General features: G+C 45.9%; 1 protein-coding gene across 2 annotated transcripts in view; it reads right to left on the bottom strand.

Moving 5' to 3' along the window:
* Positions 1 to 24,448, bottom strand: part of LOC134970092 (uncharacterized) — a 449,044-nt gene that overhangs the window by 76,167 nt on the left and 348,429 nt on the right. For both annotated transcript variants that reach the window (XM_063946172.1, XM_063946171.1), the window contains one exon: positions 1,511 to 1,609. In XM_063946172.1, coding sequence (XP_063802242.1) covers positions 1,511 to 1,609 — 99 coding nt within the window. The remainder of the gene's footprint in view (positions 1 to 1,510; positions 1,610 to 24,448) is intronic.

The raw sequence follows: 24,448 nt of genomic DNA on the forward strand, positions 1-24,448 counted from the left end.
TGTGACTGGTGACCTGGGCAAGGACTAAAAAGTTGGCATTGTACTCATGGAGAGGGAGGTGATGAACTCCATTAGAAATGAATATCCCTGGTTCTCAAGAAATGCAATTGTTGTAGTCCAGCTGTGCAACTATGTGGGACCTTTGTCTTGGCACAGTTAGGACAAGCTGCAAAGTACTGTTGCACTGTTTGTCAGATAGTAGGCCATTAATAGTGTTGACTTATCAATTACACCAAATTTTTAAACCACTAAGTTCCCAGCTATGACAGCATGGTGAAATTGAGATTAAACTTGTTGTTACAATTTTTTGCAAGGGTAAACAGTCTAGTCATGTAGAGCAGACATACTGTACATCAGCTTGAATCATTACTCCAGGATATCTCTTTGGAATTCAGAAAATAAGGAACCTTTATGGTAGCAGCTATGACAAGAGTGCGGAAAAGACCATTGCAATGATGGTGTCTTTAGGGAGGACAAGTTCCAGAGAGCGGGGTAAGGTGCTTGATGTTTCAAATTCACATGATAATGCATTAGCCCTTGCATTGCAAGTGCTAAGTCAGTATGTCACATGCAACTGAAATTGGGTAAAGAATAGACAACACTGAGCCTGACAACAGTTCAGTCATTTGGCAGCCTTAATATATATCAAGGTTTTGTGGACTGAAAGAAACATAAATAGAAGTGAAGAACCTACTAATAAACATTGCCACTGAGGTATTCTGAAATTAATAGACAAAACACGTAGGAGTCACTGGGGGAGATTCAGTTGTTTATCTCCCCTATTATGGCAATATGAGATTGTTTAGCACTCAAAATACAGATAATATTTTATAGTTTGTGCTTTTGTATGTTTTCACTATGGTGTTTGCCATTATCATTTTACCCTTGATTTGAAGAACACATTCCCAGGCAGTATGCCATACCACCACATCTCCCACTGCTGTGACTGTGAAATTGTACGAGTATTGATGAATGCCTCAATACCTCTATATGCTGAGTACAGTTGTACCTTCCAATTCATGACACTGTCTCCCTTCCATTCCTGAATAGCCTCCTAGCCAAAGCTTTGGTGATCATGTTAATTCAACTATGGTTTTGTGTTCTGACTGCATCAGTGATGGGGTCCTGCAATATGCTGATGTGATGGAGCCTAGTGACTCCAGGAGAAGGGGCCAATAAGGACAAACATTTTGAGAACAGGTATTATATAATGTGATGTTCTAACTTCTAAGCTGTCCCACCTGTATCGTGCATTTGTGATTTGTGGTCTGTATCCCCCCAACATCTACCACTGCAGCTATAGGACAGACCAGATGTGGAGCAGGTCCACTGGGCTGCAAATAGGGTAAGTTTAATGACAGTGTATCTTAACTCTGACCTCTGTCCTCTCCCACAAATGTCAGTGATGCTACTTCTACTGAGCTCTGACACAACATACATATACACTCTCCAAACACTTCTGCTATTTCCCATACTTATTAAAGTACCAAATGAACCAATATATACCCACCATTTCAATGTCGCTTGCTCTTGTGTTTGAGACTTGGCAGCATACTGAATTTATAAACATCTTTTGAATTGAGCTGGTAACTCTGCCTGTTTTGCAAACCTAAAAGTAGAAGATACTGTACATCTGACTTACACCTTACAACAGTAAGTGAATATCAACAGGTACGCTTAGATATCAGAGAACCTGAGTGTTTAAATAGCATATCCATTCATTTAGTTACATTCTAAACACAAATGTCTGTTCCCTTATATTCAAATACTTATTACTGCACTGAGCTTCATTCTAAAATCTGGCTTTGTATAAAACTCTATTTAAGGCAGAATACTAACATTAGTGGACCCTCAAACTTCACAGTGAGCCACTACACTTACCATGTACTATAACTACCGCTAGCCAGGATTAGAAATTACCCAGAGATCTTCATACCATGGTGGTCATTGTGAGTTGTTCGCTCGTTGCCGTTTTTCGCAACGGAGCGATTAGGTGGAAAATGTGCATGCGCATGGTATGCAGCGCGCATGCGTTCAGTAATTTAACGCAAAACTTTGTAGATTTACACAAGCTCGAGCGACGTTTTATTATCGCTCGAGTGATCGTAGTGTGATTGACAGGAAGTGGGTGTCTCTGGGCGGAATCTGGCCGTTTTGAGGGAGTGTGCTAAAAAACGCAGGCGTGCCAGGTAAAAACGCAGGAGTGGATGGAGAAATGGGGGAGTGGCTGGCCGAACGCAGGGCGTGTTTGTGACATCAAACCAGGAACTAAACGGACTGAGGTGATCGCAATCTAGGAGTAGGTCTGGAGCTACTCAGAAACTGCATTAATTTTTTTAGTAGCAGTTCTGCTAATCTTTCAATCGCTATTCTGCTAAGCTAAGATACACTCCCAGAGGGCGACGGCCTAGCGTTTGCAATGCTGCTAAAAGCAGCTAGCGAGCGAACAACTCGGAATGACCACCCATGTGCATAGAGTTGCACAACTGACACATGGGAGGAGATGTACCAAGCCAAGTGATAAAGAAAAGAGATAACCAGCCATTCAGCTCCTTACTGCCATATTACAGGCTGTGTTTGAAAAATGATAGGAGCTGATTGGTTGGTAGTTTATCTCTCTTCACCAGTGGCTTGCGGTGGGGTGAGGCAGAGCCTTTCCTGTCATACTAATATTTAAACTATAGCTTTCACATTATAACGCATATGAAAAATACAAAGAATATATTATAAATATCTTTGTGTTATTTTAATGATTTGTATAGTCAAAACTCAGGAGTAAAAAGTATACGGCAGGTGAGGCACTACCTTTTCTGCACATCTCTGATCAAAGCTCACCAAATTTCCAGCAGTATATACTGCTGCACCTCTGTATAATGCCCACATGAACCCTTTGGCTCATAAATTGTTTGTAAATCTGGTTTTGGTACTAGCCAGCACCTCCTCAGCCATTTACCTCACCACACATCCCTGCTCTCCACTTTATCATTCTCTGAGACTTAGTACATCTGCCTTACGGAAAAGTGACTGGGAGGTGGCTATTCAGAAGCAACATCTTATAGGTATGTTATGGAAGTGTCATAGGCATCTCATAGAAGTAGTAACAAGAGAAAAATAGGTGGTGCCTGATACATAGGGTATATAGACACCAATATCTTAAATAAATGTATATCTATTAATATACCTAAAAGCTTATATATGTGATTATATATATATATATATATATATATATATATATATATATATATATATATATAGCAAGAAAAATGAGCTGGCACTCAGAGACTTAAAATAAACCATTCAAACTACATAGTTTGATGCCAACGTTTCAGGGTGTTACCCCTTTTATCAAGACAACCGTGGGCAGGGCACCGGAGCAGATTACCACAGTTTATCAACATTGAGTGCCGAATAATTTCATTCTATATATATATATATATATATATATATATATATATCTGCAGAGAGAGAACAAAATATCTCATTAAGAGTGGAAATAAATTAGTTGAGGTAAATTACCATGCTAAGTGTTCTCCCAGTGGGCACTATGACGGTTTTTGTTTCCTCGATAACGGACTAATTTTCGCAATTGCAGTCACAAAAACACATGGATCCAGGTACTGATCCAGGATCCATGTGTTGTCACATGAAAATGGGTAACTTTTCATATGAAAAAAAATGGTCTGCAATTGAATCGCCTAATAAAACAATTGGGCAAAAAATTGTGAGCCCATTTTTTCAGACAACAAATTAATGGACACAATTGTATTCCTGTGGCTTGGTAGGGTGAGGGTATGGGGAGGAATGGAGCACTGGTGTCTTCAACAAATAAGTAGTACAATCGGACAAAGAGGGTAGGTATCTCCACTAATACAACATATGTAAAATACCAGGTATGATGTGTATATATCAAGTTGTGGAGATGCACCCTTGAGAGTATAGGAGTATAGAGTAACGGAATATAAAAATAAGGAAAGTACTCTCTTGGCAGAGCACTCACCTACCCATTTATAAGAATGCTGTTTTTAAAACTTAGCATTTATTAATATTAGTTAAAAGATTTAGTAAATGGGGACAAAACAAGACAAAACATGCAACATATAACTGGACATATTACTTGGTTTGTCCATATAGGGACATAACCAGCCCACTATATACCACTTCCAATGTAATCAGTATGCAATCAAAATTAGGTTCTGAATATCCACATAAGTATAATCTCTGTGGAATTACCTGCCATATTCCATGGGCAACAGGTCAGTTTTGTTGTCTGTGTACCAAAGAGAGGTTAATAATTATGTAAGGTAATCGACTGTTTTTAGAATAGACACTTAGGGGGAATTCAATTGTTTGAGAAGTCAATTGGGTGTCTGTTTTAATAGACAGGAAAAAACAAAGACACCCAACTGACTTTTGAAACAATTGAATATCCCCCTAAAGGTGCACAAACACGGTGCAATTTGAACTACCGATATAGACTATATAGTCCATATCAGTAGAAAACATAAGGCCTGATTCATTCCTGATCACTGCTGTGCAGTTTCGCAAAGCGGGGGATCAGGTCCTAACTGTACTTGCGTATGCACCACAATGTGCACGTGCATCAAACAACTAGAGATGAGCGGGTTCGGTTTCTTTGAATCCAAACCCGCACGAACTTCACTTTTTTTTTCACGGGTCCGAGCGACTCGGATCTTCCCGCCTTGCTCGGTTAACCCGAGCGCGCCCGAACGTCATCATGACGCTGTCGGATTCTCGCGAGACTCGGATTCTATATAAGGAGCCGCGCGTCGCCGCCATTTTCACACGTGCATTGAGATTGATAGGGAGAGGACGTGGCTGGCGTCCTCTCCATTTAGATTAGATTTAGAAGAGAGAGAGAGAGAGAGATTGCTGTGATACTGTAGATTAGAAGAGAGTGCAGACAGAGTTTAGTGACTGACGACCACAGTGACCAGTGACCACCAGAGACAGTGCAGTTGTTTGTTTTATTTAATATATCCGTTCTCTGCCTGAAAAAAACGATACACAGTCACACAGTGACTCAGTCTGTGTGCACTGCTCAGCCCAGTGTGCTGCACATCAATGTATTGTATATAAAGCTTATAATTGTGGGGGAGACTGGGGAGCACTGCAGGTTGTTATAGCAGGAGCCAGGAGTACATGATAAATAATATTATATTAAAATTAAACAGTGCACACTTTTGCTGCAGGAGTGCCACTGCCAGTGTGACTAGTGGTGACCAGTGCCTGACCACCAGTATATTAGTAGTATTGTATACTATCTCTTTATCAACCAGTCTATATTAGCAGCAGACACAGTACAGTGCGGTAGTTCACGGCTGTGGCTACCTCTGTGTCGGCACTCGGCAGGCAGTCCGTCCATCCATAATTGTATTATAATATATACCACCTAACCGTGGTTTTTTTTTCATTCTTTATACCGTCGTCATACTAGTTGTTACGAGTATACTACTATCTCTTTATCAACCAGTGTACAGTGCGGTAGTTCACGGCTGTGGCTACCTCTGTGTCGGCACTCGGCAGGCAGTCCGTCCAACCATAATTGTATTATATACCACCTAACCGTGGTTTTTTTTTCATTCTTTATACCGTCGTCATACTAGTTGTTACGAGTATACTACTATCTCTTTATCAACCAGTGTACAGTGCGGTAGTTCACGGCTGTGGCTACCTCTGTGTCGGCACTCGGCAGGCAGTCCGTCCATCCATAATTGTATTATAATATATACCACCTAACCGTGGTTTTTTTTTCATTCTTTATACCGTCGTCATACTAGTTGTTACGAGTATACTACTATCTCTTTATCAACCAGTGTACAGTGCGGTAGTTCACGGCTGTGGCTACCTCTGTGTCGGCACTCGGCAGGCAGTCCGTCCAACCATAATTGTATTATAATATATACCACCTAACCGTGGTTTTTTTTTCATTCTTTATACCGTCGTCATACTAGTTGTTACGAGTATACTACTATCTCTTTATCAACCAGTGTACAGTGCGGTAGTTCACGGCTGTGGCTACCTCTGTGTCGGCACTCGGCAGGCAGTCCGTCCATCCATAATTGTATTATATACCACCTAACCGTGGTTTTTTTATACCACCTAACCGTGGCAGTCCGTCCATAATTGTATACTAGTATCCAATCCATCCATCTCCATTGTTTACCTGAGGTGCCTTTTAGTTCTGCCTATAAAATATGGAGAACAAAAAAGTTGAGGTTCCAAAATTAGGGAAAGATCAAGATCCACTTCCACCTCGTGCTGAAGCTGCTGCCACTAGTCATGGCCGAGACGATGAAATGCCAGCAACGTCGTCTGCCAAGGCCGATGCCCAATGTCATAGTACAGAGCATGTCAAATCCAAAACACCAAATATCAGAAAAAAAAGGACTCCAAAACCTAAAATAAAATTGTCGGAGGAGAAGCGTAAACTTGCCAATATGCCATTTACCACACGGAGTGGCAAGGAACGGCTGAGGCCCTGGCCTATGTTCATGGCTAGTGGTTCAGCTTCACATGAGGATGGAAGCACTCAGCCTCTCGCTAGAAAACTGAAAAGACTCAAGCTGGCAAAAGCACCGCAAAGAACTGTGCGTTCTTTGAAATCCCAAATCCACAAGGAGAGTCCAATTGTGTCGGTTGCGATGCCTGACCTTCCCAACACTGGACGTGAAGAGCATGCGCCTTCCACCATTTGCACGCCCCCTGCAAGTGCTGGAAGGAGCACCCGCAGTCCAGTTCCTGATAGTCAGATTGAAGATGTCAGTGTTGAAGTACACCAGGATGAGGAGGATATGGGTGTTGCTGGCGCTGGGGAGGAAATTGACCAGGAGGATTCTGATGGTGAGGTGGTTTGTTTAAGTCAGGCACCCGGGGAGACACCTGTTGTCCGTGGGAGGAATATGGCCGTTGACATGCCAGGTGAAAATACCAAAAAAATCAGCTCTTCGGTGTGGAGGTATTTCACCAGAAATGCGGACAACAGGTGTCAAGCCGTGTGTTCCCTTTGTCAAGCTGTAATAAGTAGGGGTAAGGACGTTAACCACCTCGGAACATCCTCCCTTATACGTCACCTGCAGCGCATTCATAATAAGTCAGTGACAAGTTCAAAAACTTTGGATGACAGCGGAAGCAGTCCACTGACCAGTAAATCCCTTCCTCTTGTAACCAAGCTCACGCAAACCACCCCACCAACTCCCTCAGTGTCAATTTCCTCCTTCCCCAGGAATGCCAATAGTCCTGCAGGCCATGTCACTGGCAAGTCTGACGAGTCCTCTCCTGCCTGGGATTCCTCCGATGCATCCTTGCGTGTAACGCCTACTGCTGCTGGCGCTGCTGTTGTTGCCGCTGGGAGTCGATGGTCATCCCAGAGGGGAAGTCGTAAGCCCACTTGTACTACTTCCAGTAAGCAATTGACTGTTCAACAGTCCTTTGCGAGGAAGATGAAATATCACAGCAGTCATCCTACTGCAAAGCGGATAACTGAGTCCTTGACAACTATGTTGGTGTTAGACGTGCGTCCGGTATCCGCCGTTAGTTCACAGGGAACTAGACAATTTATTGAGGCAGTGTGCCCCCGTTACCAAATACCATCTAGGTTCCACTTCTCTAGGCAGGCGATACCGAGAATGTACACGGACGTCAGAAAAAGACTCACCAGTGTCCTAAAAAATGCAGTTGTACCCAATGTCCACTTAACCACGGACATGTGGACAAGTGGAGCATGGCAGGGTCAGGACTATATGACTGTGACAGCCCACTGGGTAGATGTATGGACTCCCGCCGCAAGAACAGCAGCGGCGGCACCAGTAGCAGCATCTCGCAAACGCCAACTCTTTCCTAGGCAGGCTACGCTTTGTATCACCGCTTTCCAGAATACGCACACAGCTGAAAACCTCTTACGGCAACTGAGGAAGATCATCGCGGAATGGCTTACCCCAATTGGACTCTCCTGTGGATTTGTGGCATCGGACAACGCCAGCAATATTGTGTGTGCATTAAATATGGGCAAATTCCAGCACGTCCCATGTTTTGCACATACCTTGAATTTGGTGGTGCAGAATTTTTTTAAAAACGACAGGGGCGTGCAAGAGATGCTGTCGGTGGCCAGAAAAATTGCGGGACACTTTCGGCGTACAGGCACCACGTACAGAAGACTGGAGCACCACCAAAAACTACTGAACCTGCCCTGCCATCATCTGAAGCAAGAAGTGGTAACGAGGTGGAATTCAACCCTCTATATGCTTCAGAGGTTGGAGGAGCAGCAAAAGGCCATTCAAGCCTATACAATTGAGCACGATATAGGAGATGGAATGCACCTGTCTCAAGTGCAGTGGAGAATGATTTCAACGTTGTGCAAGGTTCTGATGCCCTTTGAACTTGCCACACGTGAAGTCAGTTCAGACACTGCCAGCCTGAGTCAGGTCATTCCCCTCATCAGGCTTTTGCAGAAGAAGCTGGAGGCATTGAAGAAGGAGCTAACACGGAGCGATTCCGCTAGGCATGTGGGACTTGTGGATGCAGCCCTTAATTCGCTTAACAAGGATTCACGGGTGGTCAATCTGTTGAAATCAGAGCACTACATTTTGGCCACCGTGCTCGATCCTAGATTTAAAGCCTACCTTGGATCTCTCTTTCCGGCAGACACAGGTCTGCTGGGGTTGAAAGACCTGCTGGTGACAAAATTGTCAAGTCAAGCGGAACGCGACCTGTCAACATCTCCTCCTTCACATTCTCCCGCAACTGGGGGTGCGAGGAAAAGGCTCAGAATTCCGAGCCCACCCGCTGGCGGTGATGCAGGGCAGTCTGGAGCGACTGCTGATGCTGACATCTGGTCCGGACTGAAGGACCTGACAACGATTACGGACATGTCGTCTACTGTCACTGCATATGATTCTCTCAACATTGATAGAATGGTGGAGGATTATATGAGTGACCGCATCCAAGTAGGCACGTCACACAGTCCGTACTTATACTGGCAGGAAAAAGAGGCAATTTGGAGGCCCTTGCACAAACTGGCTTTATTCTACCTAAGTTGCCCTCCCACAAGTGTGTACTCCGAAAGAGTGTTTAGTGCCGCCGCTCACCTTGTCAGCAATCGGCGTACGAGGTTACATCCAGAAAATGTGGAGAAGATGATGTTCATTAAAATGAATTATAATCAATTCCTCCGCGGAGACATTGACCAGCAGCAATTGCCTCCACAAAGTACACAGGGAGCTGAGATGGTGGATTCCAGTGGGGACGAATTGATAATCTGTGAGGAGGGGGATGTACACGGTGATATATCGGAGGGTGAAGATGAGGTGGACATCTTGCCTCTGTAGAGCCAGTTTGTGCAAGGAGAGATTAATTGCTTCTTTTTTGGGGGGGGTCCAAACCAACCCGTCATATCAGTCACAGTCGTGTGGCAGACCCTGTCACTGAAATGATGGGTTGGTTAAAGTGTGCATGTCCTGTTTTGTTTATACAACATAAGGGTGGGTGGGAGGGCCCAAGGATAATTCCATCTTGCACCTCTTTTTTCTTTTCTTTTTCTTTGCATCATGTGCTGATTGGGGAGGGTTTTTTGGAAGGGACATCCTGCGTGACACTGCAGTGCCACTCCTAGATGGGCCCGGTGTTTGTGTCGGCCACTAGGGTCGCTAATCTTACTCACACAGCTACCTCATTGCGCCTCTTTTTTTCTTTGCGTCATGTGCTGTTTGGGGAGGGTTTTTTGGAAGGGACATCCTGCGTGACACTGCAGTGCCACTCCTAGATGTGCCCGGTGTTTGTGTCGGCCACTAGGGTCGCTAATCTTACTCACACAGCTACCTCATTGCGCCTCTTTTTTTCTTTGCGTCATGTGCTGTTTGGGGAGGGTTTTTTGGAAGGGACATCCTGCGTGACACTGCAGTGCCACTCCTAGATGTGCCCGGTGTTTGTGTCGGCCACTAGGGTCGCTAATCTTACTCACACAGTCAGCTACCTCATTGCGCCTCTTTTTTTCTTTGCGTCATGTGCTGTTTGGGGAGGGTTTTTTGGAAGGGCCATCCTGCGTGACACTGCAGTGCCACTCCTAGATGGGCCCGGTGTTTGTGTCGGCCACTAGGGTCGCTAATCTTACTCACACAGCTACCTCATTGCGCCTCTTTTTTTCTTTGCGTCATGTGCTGTTTGGGGAGGGTTTTTTGGAAGGGACATCCTGCGTGACACTGCAGTGCCACTCCTAGATGGGCCCGGTGTTTGTGTCGGCCACTAGGGTCGCTTATCTTACTCACACAGCGACCTCGGTGCAAATTTTAGGACTAAAAATAATATTGTGAGGTGTGAGGTATTCAGAATAGACTGAAAATGAGTGTAAATTATGGTTTTTGAGGTTAATAATACTTTGGGATCAAAATGACCCCCAAATTCTATGATTTAAGCTGTTTTTTAGTGTTTTTGGAAAAAAACACCCGAATCCAAAACACACCCGAATCAGACAAAAATAATTCGGTGAGGTTTTGCCAAAACGCGTTCGAACCCAAAACACGGCCGCGGAACCGAACCCAAAACCAAAACACAAAACCCGAAAAATTTCAGGCGCTCATCTCTACAAACAACAACAAAGGGCATCAAAGGTCAGTGGCGGGTGTTACGTTCTTGGTGCTCTGAACAACGAGGTGTAGTGTAGCAACTCCAAAGCACCAGAACGTGACGCTGAAATAATGGCCAGGTGTGATGGTAACCCCTAGCAATCTACCTCCGTTGTTTCACCCGCGTGGTCAGTTTACGCCTGTGAGACTGTGGCTTCTTGGGCCTACGGCATCCGCGTTTGAAGGGCGGATTAGGTCTGCCCAACTCCGATGCCCCCAGGTCTTAATGTGAGACAAGGCGTAAACCAAGACGGGATGATAACAAGGGGACCTCTAACTAAACCAAACAGAAAGCTAGGGGCTACAAAGAGACCTAAAACTAAACGTATATGTGGCACAGCCACCAGGATAAACAACAAAGGAAATGCTGTCCACACGCCGACACAATACTGTTGTGTACCGGCGGTGACAGCATATGCAGAACCCTCTGCAAAACACCAGTAACTAGAAACTAAAGAATACAGCGGCCTTGGCCGACGGACGCGGCAAAGCCACTACTCACAGAACCGGTACAAGTACTGGCAAACGCATAGGAACCCCCAATATAGCTGACACAGGCTCTCAGGACCGGAGGACAGGCAGAGTTCCAACGACTGAGCAGGGGACACCAAGGAACAGGATACGGAATCAGGATCAGGAACAGACACTGGATCAGACACTGGATCAGACACTGGATCAGACACTGGACTCCTGGACAGGAATGCTTCAAGGTTAGACAGAAACTATTACCGGCGTCTGTGTAATGCACTGAGACAGAATATAACAGGAAGCCCTCCAATAGCTGCAGAGAACCTAATTAATTATGTTGTGCAGCTGCCCTGCTGCACAACTGACAGGTGCAATTAACAGCCAGGTGAGGCTAAACACATGGAAACAGGCTGCAATTACACAGACTCACCACCGGCTGCAAACAAGAGTCTTCTAAACCAGAGCAAAGGGAAATCCTGGCCTGCAAGAGAACTATAACATAAAATACATGAACAGGAATGAACCACTGCTTGTGGTTCATAATAGCGGGATGGTGCAAAAAATCCGATTGCACGGGCGTTTACAAGGTGATTGACAAGAGGCCGTTTGTGGGTGGTAACTGACTGTTTATTGGGAGTGTCCGGAAACACGCAGGTGTGCCTAAGCGTTTTCAGGGAGGGTGTCCGATGTCAGCTCCGGCCACGATCAACCTGTTCTCATCACACTGTAGGAGTAAGTCCTGGGCTGCACAGAGATTGCACACAGTGGATTTTTGCAGCTCGGTGTACATATGAGATTGCACACTTGCAGGCGAATTTACACACCCCCTGAGGGCAGCAACTATCTGAACGCAGAACAGCAAAGTTAGCAGCCCAGCGATCAGATCTGAATCACCCCCTTAGTACATATCACTGTGTGTATACAGCTTGCAATGCCCATGCATGCTCTCGCAGGGTCGGGATCACAAGAAAAAATAGACTGTGCAGGCAGGTCAATTTTGACTAGAAAGTGTACAATCTAGTTTCTAGTATAGTCAACATTGCATATAGTCAAAATTGTACATAGTCAAAATTGCACCATGTGTATAGTCAATATCGGTGGTACTGGGCTCCAGTGAGTTCAAGGGAAATCACAAAGTCAAAATCGTCCTGTAGGCAGAATCGTACCATAGGGGTCATTCCGAGTTGTTCGCTCGTTGCCGATTTTCGCTATACTGCGATTAGTCGATTACTGCGCATGCGCAAGGATCGCAGAGCGCATGCGCTTAGTTATTTTACACAAAAGTTTGGTATTTTACTCACGGCCTAACGAGGATTTTTCATCGCTGTGCTGATCGTAGTGTGATTGACAGGAAGTCTGTGTTTCTGGGCGGAAACTGTCCGTTTTCTGGGAGTGTGAGAAAAAACGCTTGCGTTTCTGGGAAAAACGCGGGAGTGTCTGAAGAAACGGGGGAGTGGCTGGGCGAACGCTGGGTGTGTTTGTGACGTCAAACCAGGAATGAAACTGACTGAACTGATCGCAGTGTAGGAGTAAGTCTCGAGCTACTCAGAAACTGCTAAGAAATTTCTATTCGCAATTCTGCTAATCTTTCGTTCGCAATTCTGCTAAGCTAAGATACACTCCCAGTAGGCGGCGGCTTAGCGTGTGCAATGCTGCTAAAAGCAGCTAGTGAGCGAACAACTCGGAATGAGGGCCCATGTGTAGGCCCCTTAAAGCTGTTTATATTAGTCTGGCTGTAAAGATGTATGACTATTGGTAACAATATATTCAGCAATAGATACTCAGCAGGTGTTTGCCTGATAGAACACAAAATATCAAATCAGAGTAAACGCTGACAGTTTTCTAAAATTATGTTGCAAATAGTTTAGTGTCTAATTACATGTTTTGCTGATAGGTACAAACAAATTAAATCAATAAGCAGTCTGAGATCTGGAAGTATAGTTTTTTGATCATCAAAAGTCACACAGAGCAAAATAGTGTATACATGCTACGTAAAAACAATGTTTTGTTCAAAAAATACTGTATACAGTATCATATCCGTTAGGATAGATCCATGGGTGACAAATAAGTAGTGTTAAATGTATTACCTGCCAATAGGCAAATCCAGAATAATTAAAACACAATTTACAATCACACTGACCTTTGTATCTGTTCTCAACCTTAAATTATGTGATGCTCTAAAGCATACAATAAGGTAATCCTAAATGTATTTGTTAGTATATTTAATAGCTTCACAAGGTAGCTACAAGAGGTCTCTTAAGGATGTTTGTAATCACAGGGTAATTCCCTTGACACCTTGAACTGGTATGTGCTTGCAATTAGAATTTTAAGAATAGTAGGAAGACCCTGTATTGTAGATGTGGTTAGATTGCTGCTGCTAGTCACAAAATTTGCCAGTAGGATCCCTAAATCTCAAAGTAAGGTAGAAGGAAGTAACTGAACATCTGCTTTGATGCTGCAGAGCTCACGTCAGCCCAGGGTCGTAACTAGGTGTGTGCCGAGTGTGCCTGGCACTTAGCACACTTGCACTAGGTGTGGACGCATCGTGTGCTGTGTGCCCCCGATTGGCCATCCTGGCAGTGTTTAATGATGTAGAGCTATTTAGCGGTAGCACTGGAGAGACCTGGGACGTCAGTGCTGGGGAGGATTGTCTGCACGCACTGAACACAGGTAAGCCACAATTAGGAGGGCGCCGTCTCAGTCCTCCATGACACTGGTCGCCGCTTACACACTAATGCATTCCGCACTCTGCTTCTGACAGCCTGCTGCTGTTCAGTGCTCAGAGGAGAAGAGGCTTGGCACACTGGTTCACCTCCCAGAGGAGACTCTCACTCACCTTTCTGCTTGTCCTCATTGTCATTGATTTGCCCACTCTCTCTGTCTGAATGCGGAGGGGAGCACACTGCACTATGCACTCCCAGACTCTCTCTTGCAGGAACCAGATGAGTGGGGGCTGGCGGTGGTTGGAGGTGGGGGAGGTCTGATGAGTATTAGGGGCAGGAGGGAACTGTAATGTAATACACTGCTGAGGACATCTGTGATGAACATTTCCCATTTTCTCAGTATCCTCAACACGTTTTTCCACAGCTTTCTTAAGAGGTGGAAGTAATGCTGCTGGTGTGATACCCCCAAAGTAGGGCATCACATAACAGAGACAGAGAAGGAAATATCTGGGAACTGAGCCAAGATGAATATAAAAATGAAGCTCCAATGCTCAGCAGCAACAGTTGAAATGCAGGATTAAAGTGCACTGTGTCAGAGGCGTAGAGCCAGGAGTGAACCAGCTATGTGGTGGAGAAAGTTTCAGAGGAGAGCAGAGTCTGGTGAGGCAGCAGTGGAAGGAGTTGCACTGCCACAGACTCTGTCTGTCAGGGAAACTGTGTGTAACTGTAATACTGGCCATACATCAGCATCCGATCCATCTCTGGATTCTCCTTTAACCTCCTGGCAGCTCCTGGACACATGACTTGGGCATACCATCATACGACCACTCGTATGCCCCCATACGACAGAACGACTCATGACCTATTGTATGCATCACAGAAAAACACAATCTTCAGATGTGAGCTAAATTAACATAGTGGGCTGGTCTTCACTAGGGGGTATATAAGCAGGCACAGTTTAGCTCTGTGCACTCTTGTTTGCTCTGTGACTAGTGAGGCTTGGTTTTTATCCTGCTGAATGCTCCACATTGCTAGCTACTGTGCATTGCTTTGTTCTGCCTGGCATTACAAAGTGCTTTATACTGCTTTATTTCCTGTGCTCTATTCTGTCTTCTGTGGTGATGGATCCCTGATGCTATAGCGCTCTGATGTCCTATGCTATGCTCAAACTGAGTGAGGAGACGGCCCAGCATAGGCGGAGAAGGGCGAAGTCCTGCTGGACCAAGGATTGATTGCTAGAGAGGGAGAGTCATTTCTACATGCCCCTGCTGGTGGCGATTAGGGAGAATAACCCTGGGGATTATTGCAACTTCCTGCAAATGGACGACACCACCTTCCAGGAGTTGCTGCTTTTGGTGACACCCTATATCCGGAGGCAAGACACCAAGTTCCGGAGGGCCATCCCTGCTGAGGAGAGGTTTGTGGCTACGCTGAGGTCCCCTGCGACAGGATGATCATTTGAGGATCTAAGTTTGGGACTTGTATCTCCGCTCAAGCTTTGGGGTGCATTACTCCTGACACCTGCAAGGCTATAATCAAGGTGCTGCAGTTCCGTTACTGTAAGGTAAGTAAAAAAACACACAAAAAAAACCACACACAAACCACACTGTAGTGAAACCACAAAATGTTTTATGAAACTTTTTATTAATAGTAACCTCAGTGAAAAAGTTTAGTTAATTTGAATATAATTACATGTACAAAATGCAACAAATATGTAAAATTAGTAAAACAATGCCCACAAGACACATTTGTTTTTGTAAGAAACTTTTTTTGGTCTGCAAAAAGGATGTACAAGTATCCCAATCCCTGACAAATATAGGGTGGTATGCTGCTCGGTGGTTTTAACACATTTTAGGGTGAAGAACAAAACACATGCTGCAGGTACAACCTCAATGGTCCCAACATTCATTTGCACTTGGAACATGTGTTTTGGCCTGAATCTGTGCCAAAAAGTACCGTGCAGCAGACAGCCCTATAATTATCAGGGATTAGGATCCTTGCAGATGATTGGGGGGGTGCAAACAATTCCAGACTGTCCTCCTCAGATTACATAAGAGCAGAAAATATAGTGGGGTGGGAGGGTGGTGGAGCAGGTTGGTTGGAGGAGTTGGGTGGTACAGCAGCAGGTTGGTTGGAGGAGGTGGGTGGTGCAGCAGGCTGGCTGTAGGGGGCTGGTTAGTGAACTGGTTGGCAGGAGGCAGTTGTTTGGAGACCAGGTTGGTAGGAGAAGGTGGGTGTTGGAGCATGTTGGTAGGAGGGGGGTGTAGTCGGGCATTGGTGCAAAGTATGTCTGGGGGTATGTTTGGGTGGAATAGTATGGGTGGGGTGGGGAGTATAGCAGGGGAAGAACAATGGGGCCAGATGTTATGTTTGTCTCTATAGTCGGGAGACAGTTGCACCCTTTAAAAAATAAGAATTTACTCACCGGTAATTCTATTTCTCGTAGTCCGTAGTGGATGCTGGGTACTCCGTAAGGACCATGGGGTATAGACGGGCTCCACAGGAGACTGGGCACTCTTAAAAGAAAGATTAGGTACTATATCTGGTGTGCACTGGCTCCTCCCTCTATGCCCCTCCTCCAGACCTCAGTTAGGGAAACTGTGCCCGGAAGAGCTGACATTACTAGGAAAGGATTTGGAATCCAGGGTAAGACTCATACCAGCCACACCAATCACACTGTACAACTCGTGATAACTATACCCAGTTAACAGTATGAACAATAACTTAGCCTCTCTCAACAGATGGCTCATACAATAACCCTTTAGTTAAGCAATAACTATATACATGTATTGCAGAGAGTCCGCACTTGGGACGGGCTCCCAGCTTCCACTACGGACTACGAGAAATAGAATTACCGGTGAGTAAATTCTTATTTTCTCTGACGTCCTAGTGGATGCTGGGTACTCCATAAGGACCATGGGGATTATACCAAAGGTCCCAAACGGGCGGGAGAGTGCGGATAACTCTGCAGCACCGAATGAGCAAACTCAAGGTCCTCCTCAGCCAGGGTATCAAACTTGTAGAATTTTGCAAAAATGTTTGAACCCGACCAAGTAGCAGCTCGGCAAAGTTGTAAAGCCGAGACCCCTCGGGCAGCTGCCCAAGAAGAGCCCACCTTCCTCGTGGAATGGGCTTTTACTGATTTAGGATGCGGCAGTCCAGCCGCAGAATGTGCAAGCTGAATGGTGCTACAGATCCAGCGAGCAGTAGTCTGCTTTGAAGCAGGAGCACCCAGCTTGTTGGGTGCATGCAGGATAAATAGCGAGTCAGTTTTTCTGACTCTAGCCATCCTGGAAACAAAGTTTCAGGGCCCGGACTACGTCCAGCAACTTGGAATCCTCCAAGTCCCTAGTAGCCGCAGGCACACAATAGGTTGGTTCAAATGAAACGATGATACCACCTTAGGGAGAAATTGGGGACGAGTCCTCCATTCTGCCCTTTCATATGGAAGATCAGATATGGGCTTTTACATGACAAAGCCGCCAATTCTGACACACGCCTAGTCCAAGCTAAGGCCAAAAGCATGACCACTTTCCACGTGAGATATTTTAGCTCCACGGTCTTAAGTGGCTCAAACCAGTGGGATTTTAGGAATCCAACACACGTTAAGATCCCAAGGTGCCACTGGAGGCACAAAAGGGGCTGAATATGCACCAACCCTGTAACAACGTCCGAACTTCAGGCAGTGAAGCCAGTTCTTTTTGAGAGAAAAAGGGATAGGGCCGAAATCTTGGCCTTTATGGATCCTAATTTTAGGCCCATAGTCACTCCTGACTGTAGGAAGTGCAGGAATCGACCCCCCTGGAATTCCTCTGTAGGGCCTTCCCGGCCACACACCAAGCAACCTATTTTCGCCATATACAGTGAAAAAGTCTTGCTGTCACGTCTTTCCTAGCCTTTATCAGCGTAGGAATAACTGCATCCGGAATGCCCTTTTCCGCTAGGATCCGGCGTTCAACCGCCATGCCGTCCAATGCAGCCGCGGTAAGTCTTGGATCAGACAGGGTCCCTGTTGCAACATGTCCTGACTGAGAGGCAGAGGCCATGGGTCCTCTGAGAGCATTTCTTGCAGTTCCGGGTACCGAGTCCTTCTTGGCCAATCCGGAGCAAAGAATATTGTTCACACTCCTCCGTTTATTACAATTCTCAGCCCTTGGGTCTGAGAGGAAGAGGAGGGAATATATAGACCGACTGGAACACCCACGGTGTTACTAGTGCGACCACAGCTATCGCCTGAGAGTCCCTTGACCCAGCGTAAAACCTTTTTTATCTTTTTATTGAGGTGGGACGCCATGTAGTCCACCTAAGGCAGTTTCCATCAATTTGCAAAACTGCGTAAAGACTTCCTGATGAAGTCACCACTTTCCCGGGTGGAGGTCGTGTCCACTCCCGGAATGAACACTGCTGACAGTGCGCTTACTTGATTCTCCGCCCAGCGAAGAATTCTGGTGGCTTCTACCCTCGCCACCCTGCTCCTTGTGCCGCCCTGGCGGTTTACATGAGCCCCTGCGGTCTGACTGGATCAGAACCGGTTGGTCGCGAAGCAGGAACTCCGCTTGACTTAGGGCGTTGTATATGGCCCTTAGTTCCAGGATATTGATGTGAAGGCAAGTCTGTTGGCTTGACCACAAACCTTGGAATTTTCTTCCCTGTGTAACTGCCCCCCACCCTCGGAGGCTTGCATCCGTGGTCACCAGGACCCAGTCCTGAATGCCGAATCTGCGGCCCTCGAGAAGGTGAGCACTCCGCAGCCACGACAGGAGAGACACCCTGGCCCTGGGGGATAGGGTGATTAACCGATGCATCTGAAGATGTGATCCGGACCACTTGTCCAGTAAGTTCCATTGTCCTTGCATGGAACCAGCCGAAGGGGATGGCCTCGTATGATGCCATCATCCTTCCCAGGACTCGAGTGCAGTGATGCACTGACACCTGTTTTGGTTTTCAATGGATTCCTGACCAGTGTCATGAGCTCCTGAGCTCTCTCTATCGGGAGATAAACCCTCTTCTGGTCTGTGTCTAGGATCATGCCTAGGCGAGGCAGATGAGCTGTAGGAACCAACTGCGACTTCGGAATATATAGAATCCAGTCGTGTTGCCGTTTCACTTCCAGAGAAGGTGATACGCTGTCCAGCAACTGCTCTCTTGATCTCGCTTTTATGAGGAGATCATCCAAGTATGTGATAATAGTGACACCTTGCTTCCGCAGGAGCACCATCATATCCGCCATTACCTTGGTGAAATTGGTAATGACAATCCCGTACCACAATTCTGAGGTACGCCTGATGAGGTGGATAAATGGGGACACGAAGGTATGCATCCCTTATGTCCCGATTCATTTCAGGCATGCAATGACCGCTCTTAGCGATTCCATCTTGAACCTGAACCTTTTCAGGTATATGTTCAGGAATTTTAATTCAATATGGGTCTAACCGAACCGTCTGGTTTTGGGATTATAACATGGTTGAATAATAACACCCTCTTGTTGAAGGAGGGGACCCTTGACCACCACCTGTTGAAGATACAATTTACGAATTGCAGTTAACACTGGCTCCCTCTCTTGGGGGGAAGCCCGCCGGGTCCTCGGTGAGGGGGCATCTTCTCACAGTTCAGCCTGTATCCCTGCGATACAATTTCTATTGCCCAGGGATCTAACAGGGAGTGAACCCACTTGTGGCTGAACTTACGAAGGCGTGTCCCCACCGGGCCAAGCTCCACCTGTGGAGCCCCAGCGACATGCGGTGGATTTTTGTAGAGGCCGGGGAGGACTACTGTTTCTGGGGACTAGCTGTGTTGTACAGCTTCTTTCCTCTGCCCCCGGCTCTGACAAGAAAGGACGCACCTCAGACTTTCTTGTTTCTTTATTCGAAAAGCTGCATTTAATAATGTCATGCTTTCCTAGGCTGTGCAGGAATATAAGGCAAAATATCAGAATTACCAGCTATAACTGTGGAGACCAGGCCCGAGAACCTTTCTCCACACAATCCTCAGCCTTCCATATGCCTCTTAAGTCGGCATCATCTGTCCAATGTATATTCTACAGGACACGTCAAGCAGAAATCGACATAGCTTTTGTCTCTAGGACCCAGTATACTCATGTCCCTTTGGGCATGCTTTATAATTATATATCTATCACTTAAGACAGCATCTTAAAATAGTTATATGCATACTAGGGTCTCAATCTCTGCTGATAAGGTACCTGTCCACGCTGCCACAGCGCTATAAACCCATGCCGACACAATCACCGGTCTGGGTAGTATACTAGAATGTGCACGCTATCTGCAGGATCCCTGAGAATAGCTAGTGCAAACAGGACACCCAAGGGGAAGATTCTCAACACATCCTGGCCCTAGTGGGGAAAGGATACAGCCTGGGAATTCTCTTGTAGGAAGCTGCCGTCTCTTATCTGGAGATTCCCGCTCTTTTTCCTCATGAGAGGAGGGAAATTTACCTCAGCATTCTTCCCCTTAACATGTGTACTCTCGTGTCAGGGACAGATGAGTCATCAGTGATATGCAAATCATCTTTTATTCCAATAATCATATATTGAATATCTTTTAGCCCTCTTGGCTGTAACTTTGCATTATCGTAGTCGACAGTGGAGTTAAACTCCGTGTTGATACTTTGTCATTTTGGATAGTGAACATAGAGAGACTATGAAGGACTCTGTGACATAGGGACAGACCAGGGTAGATTTCCTTTCTGTTCCCTAACCTTTTGTGCAATAATTTTACCTCAGCACTTACACATATCCAAACAGGTGTCGGCGTTGTTGACGGAGACACCCTCCCACACACTTATCCGCTCTATCACCTCCTTAGAGGAGCCTTTTACCTCAGACATGTCGACACACGCGTACCGACACACCACACACACAGGGGATGCTCTATTTGAAGACAGTTCCCCCACCAGGCCCTTTGGAGAGACAGAGAGAGAGTATGCCAGCACACACTACAGCGCTATATAATACAGGGATGTACACTATACTGAGTGATTTTTCCCCTATAGCAGCTTATATACACAGTTTTGCGCCTAAATTTATGTGCCCCCCCCTCTCTTTTTTACCCTTTGTGTACCAGGATACTGCAGGGGAGAGCCTGGGGAGCTTCCTTCCAGCTGAGCTGTGAAGAGAAAATGGCGCCGGTGTGCTGAGGAAGAAGGCCCGGCCCCCTCAGCGGCGGGCTTCTGTCCTTTTATGTACTTTAATGGCGGGGTTAATGCACATATACAGTTTATAAGACTGTATTATGTGCTTTTCGCCAAGTAAGGTAATCTAATTGCTGCCCAGGGCGCCCCCCCCCCCAGCGCCCTGCACCCATCAGTGACCGGAGTGTGTGGTGTGCTAAGGGAGCAATGGCGCACAGCTGCAGTGCTGTTCGCTACCTTAATGAAGACCGGAGTCTTCAGCCGCCGATTTTCAACTTCTCTTCGTTCTTCTGGCTCTGCAAGGGGGACGGCGACGCGGCTCCGGGACCGGACGACCGAGGACTGGGCCTGTGTTCGATCCCTCTGGAGCTAATGGTGTCCAGTAGCCTTAGAAGCCCAAGCTAGCTGCAAGCAGGTAGGTTCGCTTCTCTCCCCTCAGTCCCACGTAGCAGTGAGTCTGTTGCCAGCAGATCTCACTGAAAATAAAAAACCTAACAAATACTTTCTTTTCTAGGAAGCTCAGGAGAGCCCCTAGGGTGCATCCAGCTCTGGCTGGGCACAGATACTAACTGAGGTCTGGAGGAGGGGCATAGAGGGAGGAGCCAGTGCACACCAGATATAGTACCTAATCTTTATTTTAAGAGTGCCCAGTCTCCTGCGGAGCCCATCTATACCCCATGGTCCTTACGGAGTACCCAGCATCCACTAGGACGTCAGAGAAATTAGCTTGAACGTTAATTGTGCAAATAACAATCTCTTTTCAATGTCCATGGCTCGATGCACATTTCCGACATCTGTTCCGAAAGAGTCACTGTCATCTGCTGGCTTCAATAAAGCATCACTTGCCTGTTTTAAAAGAGGGTCCTCCCCCTGGGATTGCTGCTTTTTTGGGCGCTGTTTCTTTGGTGGGTGGTGGTGAGACTTGTAGAGGGGTGATGGGAATGATAGGTGTCTGTTAAAAGAGAAAAAAACTAAAACAAATGCATGCATTAATATATATCCTTTTTTTTCTGTTTCTTTTACAGTTCCCTACAAGCACGAAAGAGTGGATAGCCACTGGGGATGAATTTGAGAGCCATTGGCAGTTCCTTAACTGCGAAGGTACTATTGACTGCAAGTATATCCGTATTACCCCACCTGCCAACAGCGGGTCCTTCTACTATAACTACAAGGGGTACTTCAGCGTGGTTCTAATGGCAGTGGTGAACGCCAACTACAAGTTTCTGTTCGAGATGTGGGGAAAAATGGCCGTGCCTCTGATGGTGGCTCGTTTAAGAACACAGCATTCTACAGCCAGATCACCACCAAGACCCTGCATTTGCCGTGTACAGAGGCATGCAAAGCATGACCTAAACCTTGTGTTCATTGCCAACGAGGCCTTTGCCCTTCATGAGCATGTCACAAAGCCATTCCCGCAAAGGGCCCTCAATAAAGAGAAGCGGGTCTTCAATTACTGGCTGTCTCTGGCTAGGCGCATTGTAGAGAATGCCTTTGAGATCTTGAGCAACAGATTCCGGATCTTTCACATGGCAATTAATTTGAAGGTGGAGAAGATTGACTGGGTTGTCACTGCATGCTGTGTCCTGCACAACTTCCTTCACAAGAAAGCCACCTAGCAAAGGACAGTGGGCACAGCTTCGGTGGAAGACCCAGATCATCCTGAAGAGGTTTAGTTCCCCTCAGTCGCTGAACCAGTGTTCCACCAGTGACCGAAACCGGAACTGCTCTGGCCAAAAAGGTCGAAGAGGAATATATGGCCTACTGGTGCCGGGCTGTGGCCGAAAGAGTATACAAGATAAAGTGATGGGGAAGTGGAGGGGACTGTGGAACAATTGTCATTTCTGACATTTGAGATTGCTGGGACTCTACTTGATGATGAGGCTTCAGGAGATTCAACCAGATCCTCTTCCTCGGCACTGCCCTCTTCAGTCTCGGCCATGAGGACTACAGATCTGTTGACTGGTTCCTGCATGGACTGTGAACAATAGTTGTTTGTAGGTCCTTCAAGAACACAGTCCTAAGATTTTGTTTTTTCTTCCGAACCCATAAGACTGATGCTGCATCATAGTAAGGCTTGCTGTAGGTGGCGAGCTCCTCATAGGAATGGTTTCTTTTATTCTTGTTTGCATACTCCCATGAATGTACAAGCCACAGGAATTTAATAGATTTATAGAGGTCGATAAATCCGGAGATTAAACCTCTCTCCTGATCCAGAGACATATCTAGAAAGAAAAGAGAGTCATTTTATTGCAAGGACATTATTCTCGCCTCCCCCAACAGTGGAGGTGGCCAGATTATTAGACAATTGTGGCCCCCAAATAATGGGAGCCTAACTGGGCTCTTATTATTCTGTCCACCCGTAACAGTGGGGGTGGCCAGAGGACATACATTTGAGTAATCACCTTGGAAAAACATCAGCATAGAAAAAAAAAACAGTGTTGGTGGCCAGAGCATTAGACAGCTGTGGCCCCCAAATAATAATCCTTGATTGACCAAATCTTAAATGTTCACTAGTTTCATTGTTGTAAATAAAGTTGTATTAGTTTGTACATGTGTCAATTATTGTAAATGTATATGATTGCCTATGTATAGGAGTGTCAAAACTAATTCCACTGACACAAAGGACATTTTTTTTGGGGGGGAAATTGCAAAATTAAATAAACATTAATAAGCAGTATTCTTTGTGTGAATGAAATCCAATATTTGGTACTTTAATGGCATATAGTGCACATATAGGTAAATGACTAGTTTTGTGGTACAGTATCAGTAAAAATAGGATTTTAATTACCTACCGGTAAATCCTTTTCTCGTACTCCGTAGAGAATGCTGGGGTCCATTTTAGTACCGTGGGGTATAAACGGTTCCGCAGGAGCCTTCGGCACTTTAAGAATTTTCAACAGTGTGAACTGGCTCCTCCCTCTATGCCCCTCCTCCAGACCTCAGTATAGGAACTGTGCCCGAGAAGACGGACAACTTCGAGAGAAGAACTTACATTAAACTAGTGGCGAGATTCACACCAGCTCACACCATACCAAAAACATGTCACCTAACATGGCCTTTAACATAACCCATGTTAATGTGCATGCATAATGTAACAGCAACTGCTGTAAAACATCTTAACACATGAGAACCTGTGTAAAAAGACAAAACTTAATTTTCAGGAAAAATTAGCACTGGGCGAGCGCCCAGCATCCTCTACGGACTACAAGAAAAGGATTTACCGGTAGGTAATTAAAATCCTATTTTCTCTTACGTCCTAGAGGATGCTGGGGTCTATTTTAGAACCATGGGGATGTACCAAAGCTCCCAGTACGGGCGGGAAAGTGCTAATGTTCCTGCAGAACTGACTGACCAAACTGAAAGTCGTCAGCAGCCAAGGTGTCAAACCTGTAAAACTTAGCAAAGGTGTTTGCCCCTGACCAAGTAGCTGCTCGGCAAATTTGCAACGCCGAGACACTCCGGGCAGCCGCCTAGGAAAAACTCACTTTTCTTGTAGAGTGGGCCTTTACCAAACTCGGTAACGGCAATCCTGCC

The sequence above is a fragment of the Pseudophryne corroboree genome, chromosome 11 (assembly GCF_028390025.1).
Source record: "Pseudophryne corroboree isolate aPseCor3 chromosome 11, aPseCor3.hap2, whole genome shotgun sequence".
Classification (NCBI taxonomy): domain Eukaryota; kingdom Metazoa; phylum Chordata; class Amphibia; order Anura; family Myobatrachidae; genus Pseudophryne; species Pseudophryne corroboree.